The following is a 9,323-nucleotide window of genomic DNA, read 5'->3' as shown; positions in this document are numbered from 1 at the left end:
CTGTAAAAAGATTATATACATAATAATAAAATAGCAAAATAGTAAACAGTAGTACTGAAAAAGTATTGCACAAAAAAGAATATCTATAGCAAATGGCAGTGTGTAGAAAATAAAGTGTATTATCAAATGAACCTGATCTTTACTTATTTCACTGCCCTTCATCACATGAAAGAGGCAGATTGAAATTATTGGTGTCTTTTAGTCACGTGATACGTTAAACATTCAAAAAAACTAGAAAAACCAGATGGGGTGATAAAAGTCAAATATTTGACTTTTTAAGTCAAAAATATGACGTGACTTAAAACTGTGAACTCATCAGTCAAAATCATAAGAAAGCAAATCAAAACTGTGACGGTTTGACAGTAATTTTTACTTTTCAAATCAAAATGATTCTGATGATGTCAAACTTTCTAAGTCGAAATTATGTTATAAGTCAGACAGGAAGTGACCGAAAGTCAGAACTGTGACTTCATATTAAAAGTATGATCTAAAAGTTTAAACTAAGCAACACAAAGTCAAAAATTTTACCTAACAATGTTGAAGTAGTATCTTAAGGATCAACATCATCATCATCATCATCATCATAATAACACACATTTACAAAGTTATTTTATTTTCTAAGATTTTTAATGACACTCCAGATTAATTTAATTTACTTTTTCGTATTTTTAAAATATATTTTGCTACCTAACAGTAAAACACGGGATTATTTTTACATTATTATTTAACCTGATTACTTGTTAAATAAATCAATTAATTGTTAATAAAATGACAAGCTTCTTAACTTAACACGTTAGAAATCAGAGCTGCGACAAACAACATTTTCATTCATGCATGATTTTATTATCAGGTCATTAATAGTAAACACTGCCTGTGGCAGAGTGAAGTCAGTCAGTCAGTGATTTTTGCTGTAAAAACATTTGATGATTTGAGCTTCTCAGATGTTTGATTTGCTGCTTTTCCTCTGAATGATCTGTATGATCTGAATGTGTTTGTAATAATGTGGAGCTTTGGTCTGTTGGTCGGACTAAACAAACACTGTGAAGGCGTCACTTTGGCCTCATCGTCATGTTTCCAAACCGAACGATCGATCGATCGATTAATGGAGGAAATAATCAGCAAATTGATCCAGAATGGAAAGAATATATAATAATATGATAATATCCGATATAAAAGTATATACTGTCAAAGGGGAATTTTTCTGCTTTTAGTACTTGTACTTTGAATTCTTCAGGTATGTTTTCCTGATTATACTTACATAGTTGTTTAATACTCGTACCAGAGTATGTCTACAGTGTGGTATTAGTACTTCAGCTGAAGTACAGGATGTCAGTACTTCCTCCAGCGCTGCTCGTCCCTCATCCAGACTTTCCTGCGCGCTCTCGCCGCTCCTGTGTCGCAGGAGCGCGCCGGGTCGCGGGCTCGCGCACGGGTCTGAGGGGGGACGGTGAGCAGGAGCGGCGGGAGCAGTGAGGGGCAGCCAGCCGGAGACACGCCGACCACACCGGGACTTCAGCGGCTCACACGGGGCTTAGCCGCGGCTTCTGGGTGGACATTTCAGCGGCAGGAGGCAGAGGGACTGCCCGCCTCTCCCGGACGCCGGTTTGTTGGAAGTTTAAAGCCCGCTAAGCTAACCTGGGAGAGCGGAACAATGAGGGAGAGCCAGCCGGGCTGCCGGACCGCCGCCGGCTGCCTCAGCTAACGGCTAGCTAGGAGCGACCGGGCGGTCAAAGCGACCAAACTTCCCCATGACGGATTATTCATCGACTTTCACCGCTTCAACGTGTCGTCGGGACACTTAAAATCACATTTCCAGGCTGAGCGACCACTTCTGGAGGGTTTCTACCAAACAGAATAAGTTTTTTTCCGCTCGGATATGGAGACGGACTCGGTGGCAGGCGACGTGGACTCACTACACGGCGGACTGAGCCTCCTGGACCCCCTGGTGGACCGGATCCTGGTGGACACCGTGTCACAGCAGCAGGGATGGCTCCGAGTTTACGGTAAGGAAAGCGGACACACAGCGGGTCGGTGCTGACCCCCCACAACCTACCCGGTCTCATTAACCCGGGTCAGCAGGTAGTCCTGAGAGTTGTTGCCTCCTGCAGATCCAGGTAGCGGCCGCGGGCCAAGGCCGAGGTCATGGCGGCCGCCGGCTGGCTGTGAGGAAGCTCAGTGTGTCCGTTAACCTTCACTTCACCCACACTGGCAGGGAAATCCTTCAGTTTTCAGTCCAGTTCCCGTCCGGAGAGGTCAGAGGTCAGCTACAGGACAGCAGCACCCCCCCTCCAGCTGGTCCAGGGTTGACTTTTCAGGCCGAGACCACTGTCAGGTTCTGGAGGTTTGGACCTCAGAGGTCCTCTGGTTGGAGGAGTTCCTCCTGACATGACATGGGTCTCTAAAAATAGACCCGGCTCAGTCCAGAGACTGAACCATTTAGTCCAGAGAGGGGTAAAGGTTTGAGTCGGTCCAGTTCATTCAGTGTGAAACAGAAACACAACAATAAATCAGCCTGTTTGGTCCTTTAACCCACCCCCTCATTAAAAGTCCATCATTAACGAACCCATTAAGGTTGAGGTTAAGGTGTTATTAAGGTTGAGGGATTTTGGTTAATGTCAGGACTGAAATATTTTCAGCTGCAGTTTATAAAGTTTTAATGAATTCTCATTCAGCATTAAGGTAAATCACAAGTTAAAAGAGGAGAAATAAAGGAGTATCAATGGTTTGGATTACTTTAAAAGTAGTACTCTGCTCAGTTGCAGCCGTTGTGAACTCGTGTGTTGGATTGATCTGACTTGTGGTTTGACTGCTTTTACCATCAGAATCAGTGTCACTGCTGTAATCTCCTCGTTCAGTGCTGACCTTGACCTGAGGAAAGGTCAAAGGTCATTCAAAACAGCAGCCTCCATCCTCTGGGAGCCTAAATGTCCACAGTAAAGTCCTGGAGGAACAACCACAGGCTGTCATGTGGCCTCGTCCTGGATCAGAGTGTGTGTGGCTCTCTGGCTCGTTCAGAAGCATCCTCTGGAAAACCTGAATGTTCACGCTGAAGGCCGCGGCCGTCTGAGCACCGAGCTCTGGACCGCAGTGACCGACTGACCCGGCTGGATGAAATGACTCACAGGTTTCCTCCGTTGTTTCACGGAGCTGTGAAACTTCAGATTGACCTCACTCTGAAACTGTTTTCCGTGACAGTAACTCAGGTTGGCGCGTGTCCCCGTTCGCTCTGCTCCGCAGGAAATGAATGAACTGGCGACACGTTGGTGGCGTCGCTCGCGGTCCGAGAACCCTGTGAGTCATTACTGGTGACGACCCACACTGGGGTCTACAGGTCAGGACCATTATTCTTTTAGTACAACTCTTGAGTCACTTCATTAACCCTTGAGCCCCCACCGGCCCTCTGATGCTGGTCCTTGTTAGGAGTGAATCAGGCCGGTGAACTGGTGATATTCCAGATATTCATGGTAGTGTTTGTCATCAATGGAGAGAAAAGCCAAAGATATGTTGATTTGTCTGTTGTTTGGACATGGAGCTTTTTGTTGGACTCATCTGAAGGTGATTAGTTTTACAAAAGTTTTTGAAAATAACCTCAATGACACAAAAGATAAGTCTTAATCTGGGGAGGTGTGTATTACCTGCAGGGCTGGAGCTATTGATAATTTTAATTATCAATTAACGGGACTGTTATTTGATTGATGGATTCATTAAAGGACCAGTGTGCAGGATTTAGTGCCGTCTATAAACATGAAAGGCGTGGTCCAGAGTCGGTGCTGGGTTTGTCTGTTCTGGGCTCCTGTAGAAACATGGCGGTGCAACATGGTGGACGATGTGAAAGAGGAGCTGCTCCCTCTCTCATTCATAAAGACTAACGTAAACACATCAAATCTTATTTTGCGTCGATTCTACACTGATGAAAACTTTGAATGTTCTTTTTCTGCCAATAGATCTTCTTTTATCCCACACAGTTTGATTCGTTTGTATATAAAGTGTGAAAAAGTAGTGAAATGTATTCAGATTATATATTCAGATTGCTTCTTTTATCAGACCAGCAGACTTTCAGTTTACTTTCATATAAGACAAAGAAAAGCAGCATATTAGAAGCTGGAAACATTGAATTTTTTTGCGATTTTGCTGGAAATTATTCCAAAGCAATTAATCCATTCCCAAAATAATCACTGTTTAAATCTCTGACTATTTTTTTGATTGTTCTGGCTGTAATTACATGCTTCTGTACATGTTTATGTACCTTTTTATTGCACCAGTCGTCAGTGAAAGCTGCACCAGGATCCTGCGAGCGATTCCAGCATTTTGAGAACCAAACAGTTAAATGTAAACGGCTGCAGGAAAACACAGAAAACATCCATGAAGTTGTTTTAAAAGTGCAGCAGTATTTGTTCCCACACACCCTGAAAGCAACGACTGTGTCAGGATGTTTGCTGTGCCTCCCTCCCTCCCTCCCTCCCTCCCTGCTGTTGGCAGAGTGTGATGTCAGCAGCCAGTTTGTGCCGGTGATCTCACCCGGCAGGACTCCAGCTGTGGCATCAGATCCTCGCTGCCCTCCGTGGCTCGCATACCTCGAATAGATCCAACAATGGCTGCCGCGGCGTTGCCTTCAGGACCGCCTCACTGACTGAAAATGTACGGCCGAGGTCGGCGTGTTGCTGCTGCAGGTAGTTTCAGTTAGCTCAGCGTTCAGAGAGGCTGATGATGATCCTCCTGCATCATCATGTTACTGGTACTCCAACAAACATCCTCATGACAAGAAACATCGACAGATCAGTTTAATGTGATGTTTAAAAAAAAAGTCCAGGATGTGTGTAGCCTAGCTTAGCACAAATACTGGAAGCAAGGGGAAACTGCTAGCCTTGTTCCATCAAAGGAGAATAAATCGTCTCTCCAGTGACCTCCAGCTGGAGATGAATTTATGATCATTTTAACTATAATGATCTCCCCAGCACAGAGTGCAGTCTGAGCCCGTTTCTGATGTTTTAATCCGTCTCCGTCGGCTCATTGGAGGCATCACAAAGTGTTTTATCCAGAGAAAGGCTGCTGTGTAAGCCTATTAAAGCTGACCGCACACAGACGCCTGGACTCAGGATTCATCCTTTTTTCTCCTCGCCCCCCCCCCGCTGAGTGTGAGCATCGTCATTCAGAAGTTAAGTCGGCTCAGAGTCACATGACGCCATATGTTGTTTAATTTCCTCCTCTGACTGATTTAATCCTGAAGCCTGACGTGTTCTGACAGGTGTGATGCCACCAGAAAAAAACATGATTAATCCTTTATAACCAGTAGTTAAATCATGATAATCAAATTAAACTAGTTAAACTATAGATTATTCCAGATATTGAGCTCTTTTAATTATGATTTTATAGCATCTTTTATGACAGATTCACTGCAGATGGCTTTCATGTTTTCTGTGGGATGTTTCAAAATTTGAGGTAATTATTTGTTTTTCTCTCTATGCTGTAAAGTTTACTGGAGTTAAAGTGTTTCCTTCTTCAAATGTGAAAAATTAGATGTAGTAGATTTAGTATACTTAAACAATACTACAAAAACTGCACGTACAAACCATAAAATATGCTTTAATATACCCTGGACTCACCTTCTCCCTCAATGGTTTTTCTTTATTTTTATAGCTTTCTACATCGTAGATTCACACTGAAGACATCAAAACTATGAAGGATCACATGTGGAGTTATGTAGTAAAGAAAAAAGGGTTTTATATTTCAGATTATATGAAGTTTTACACACTCTTGGTATTCTCTCTGTCAGCTTCATGAGGCCGTCACCTGGAATGGTTTTCAGTTAACAGGTGAGCCGTGTCAAGAGGTAATTCGTGGAATTTCTCGCCTTCTGAATGTGTGTGAGACCGTCGGTTGTGTTGTGCAGAAGCAGGGTTGGTACACAGTTAACAGCCTATTTGACTGCTGTTATAATCCATTTTATGACAAGAAGCACTGAGCTGAGTGAAGAGACGGTCAGCGTTACTCTAAGACACGACGAGCAGCAAATCATCCAACATCCAAGAAGCTGCTACCTGAGAAATGAAGCCATTAATCTGCAGTGATATATGACATCCTGCATCGGTTGCTAAAACCTGCTGAGGCAGACCTGTTTCCCTGTGGAGGGTCAGAGGTCAGGGCAGGAAGGTTTCCCTCCACCTGTTCTGCTCGGCATGCTGTCGTGAAGCCGTTTGGACTGACGGAGGCTGGATGTGAGGCGGCCCGCTGGGCTCTTCAGCCGTCGTATTGGTCGGGGACTGTGGGAGTTTGTTGTCTCACACCTAAGACTGCTGCTGGAGCGAGGCGTCCGGCTGGAGGACTGGACTGCAGTTTCTTGCGAGGCTGCATCTGTACGCCGCTGCATTCATCCAGCGTCTGTCGGACTTTCAGAAGTCATTACAATGTCATCGTTTGGGTTTTTGAGACTTAAAATATTTCAACATTCAAGCTTCAGCACAGGGATGAAAACAGGACTGTTCAGTCCGGATGGTCTGGAAGCTTTTTATTGAGTCGTTCCTGAACTCGAGGTCAGGACTCGTTCTTCAGGTGTGACCCTGGACAAGAGTGGTGTCTTCTTCTTCTTCTTCTTCTTCTTCTTCTTCTTCTTCTTCTTCTTATTTTTCTTCTTCTTCTTATTTTTCTTCTTCTTCTTTTTCTTCTTCTTCTTCTTCTTCTTCTTTTTCTTCTTCTTCTTTTTCTTCTTCTTCTTCTTCTTCTTCTTCTTCTTCTTCTTCTATCTGTAGCGTCTGTGTGTCAGGCCGGTACAGGTGAGCGGGTTCAGGTCTGTGTGGTGGTCTTCAGGACAATGGAGGCTGATCGGAAGGGGAAATGGAAAGTTCCTTCCAGGCCCGGCTGTTATCGGGATGATGGGGGGCGTTGAGACAGGATTTCCCCTCTGAAACAAAACAAGAGTCGAGCTTCTCCGGACAAAAATAAGCTGCCGTCTATTTCAGACCACACAGTGGAAAAACAGGGGAGGGGTTTCTTTTCTTCTTTTATTTCAGGGATCCACTGGGATCAGACCGGTCGGGTCAGGCTTCTGCCGGTCCAGGTTTATTGTCACCATCGGCGGTTAATGAGACAGTGGCTGATGCATTAATGTTTTGATTGGATGGTGGAACAGAATGTGTTGATGACTTGAATGACGGTTGTTTTCTGTCTCTTCTTCACCGTCTGTCTGTTTTGCTGCTCCACAAACTGATGTGGACTCACGATGAACATGACGTTAATCTGCAGCAGAAACAGGTTCCTTCAGGTCATGGATCAGAAAATATTGAACATCTGTTGTAGATAAACTGACAGCGAGCTGTTAATGATGTCGTTAGTTCATCATCAGACCGTCCAGAGCTGCATATTAACCATAATATATAATAATATATAACGTGTTTGGTTTCTCCAGGAGATGATCCTCCTGTTTGATCCCTGAGCCACTTTTCTTGTGAGCATGTGTTGTCAGGTATCAGGCTCCTGTAGGAAGTAATCAGATTACTTGGTGCAGAGCAGAAGTGGATCAGTGTGTCGGTGCTGGTGAGCAGCTGCAGATTACAGCGCAGCTCCGTTGAAACTGTAAATTGGATGAGACGATCGAGTGAACCGTGACTGTCCTCTGACCGTTAAACACCGCCGCTGTTTGACCGAGCGAGACTCGAGATGTTCTCAACAAGAAGTTTACGACGTCTTCAGCCGCCAGCCGAGCGTTCGGCGGCAGCACTCGCAGTTCAGATCTTAACGAGGGTCGTTTGTGTTGTGGATGAAAACCGCAGACCTCCAGAGCTCCCCCAACACGTCTGCACACAGGAAGCAGTTCTCAGTAACAAACAGGTGTGACAGGGAAACGCCAGGTGTGATGACCAGGTGACGCTGGTGTTTCCTGTTTATAGGTGAAATGAGTTTGCCCCCTCCTGTCGTGTCTTTAGATTACTCTGCTTTGGTTTTGTAACTTTGGTGCTGTGGCTGTAGTTCGGTTAAAATGTTTGTCGTGTTCAATGAGCGGGCTAACGGCGACCATGACTGATGGTCGACTTTACTGCTCGACATCAGGCTGGAGCAGAGTCTCCATGGTGACCTCCGCTGAGGTTGGACTTCCCGTCCGTTTTCTGGAAGTGTCGTCTGTCCTCAGATCAGTGACGGCAGCGAGGGTCAGTCGGCCTCCAGCGGAGACTTGTGGGAGATTTACCCAGGATTCCTGAGCGCCGTGCCCCTCCCTCGGCCGCTGATTTATTGGTCTCTTTATGGCCTCTAGTTATTTTTAGCCGGAGGCTGCTGCTGCTGCCGGGTCTCGCTCCTGGTTTCCGGCAGGATGGAGATGAGAAGTCAGCTAAGTGGAGTCTAATGGAACAGCGGAGCTGGGACATTTTAGTTTGATCCCCCCCTGAGTTTCGTGTCTCTGTTCTGGTGCATCACTCGTCCGTCGTCCTCTGGGTTTCCACCTGATTAACTTCCTCTTTTCTGTCTCGTGTTGTTTCCTCTCGTTTCTCGGAGCAGGACTGTTTGTTACTGCGCCTCTTCGGGCTTAATGCCAGGACATTATTCAGGCTGTGTCTGCACCCTAACCCTGCAGAGAGGTCGGTACCTGAACCGACCTGTTTCCAACAACATCAATTCCAGACCCGGCCGTGAAATGGCATAAACGACACCCAACATGAGCTCAGTTCAGAAACTGTGTGTTCATTCAGTGTGGACAAATATTAGAGAGCAGAGAGCGTCTCAGAAGCAGATCCACAGACCGATGGACTCAGTGGATCATGACTCTGGCTCCTGTTCAGTGGAAATATCCAGAGATTTCCAGGTGAAGCTGCAGGTGTGAAGAGGCTGAAAACAGTCTCAGCTGATCCGAGAGGTGTGAACGATTTCTGTTCTGTGTGGAGTCGAGTTTTGATGTCTCCATGACAACTAAGCAAACTCCATCCGCTGAGGAAGATGCAGTTAAAAGCTCCGGAAGAAGCTCCTCAGTGGAGTTCAGATTTTTGTCAAAGATTATTACTGTGTGTGTGTGTGTGTGTGTGTGTGTGTGTGTGTTCCTTCTGCCTCTGGTTTCCTGTTGCTCTCTGGTTAGATTCAGCTCATTTCCCTCTCAGACTCCATGTTTTTACATCTACATGTGCATTTGGCTTTTTTTTTTTTTTTTTGATAAAATAGCGTAGCGGAGTGGGAGGGGCTATTTCAGTTGTCTGTGAATCACAGTTGAAAAACTTGTTTGGCTTGGATGGACATGAAACTGCTGGTTGAAACATAAAAAAAGAGACGTCCAGTCCCCAAGCTGCTCGGAGCAGGCGGAAGCTGACGATGTTGGTTATAATACATGAAGAGAGTCCTGCTTT

General features: G+C 45.3%; 1 protein-coding gene across 1 annotated transcript in view; it reads left to right on the top strand.

Moving 5' to 3' along the window:
• The first annotated feature begins 1,446 nt into the window (after nt 1-1,446).
• The window catches only part of rasal2 (RAS protein activator like 2), a 72,519-nt gene continuing 64,642 nt past the window's right edge, over nt 1,447-9,323 (top strand). The window contains exon 1 of the mRNA XM_041948493.1: nt 1,447-2,003. Coding sequence (XP_041804427.1) covers nt 1,877-2,003 — 127 coding nt within the window. The 5' untranslated portion in view covers nt 1,447-1,876. The remainder of the gene's footprint in view (nt 2,004-9,323) is intronic.

This window comes from Chelmon rostratus, chromosome 12 (assembly GCF_017976325.1).
Source record: "Chelmon rostratus isolate fCheRos1 chromosome 12, fCheRos1.pri, whole genome shotgun sequence".
Lineage (NCBI taxonomy): Eukaryota > Metazoa > Chordata > Actinopteri > Chaetodontiformes > Chaetodontidae > Chelmon > Chelmon rostratus.
This window is presented reverse-complemented; position numbering and strand designations above follow the sequence as displayed.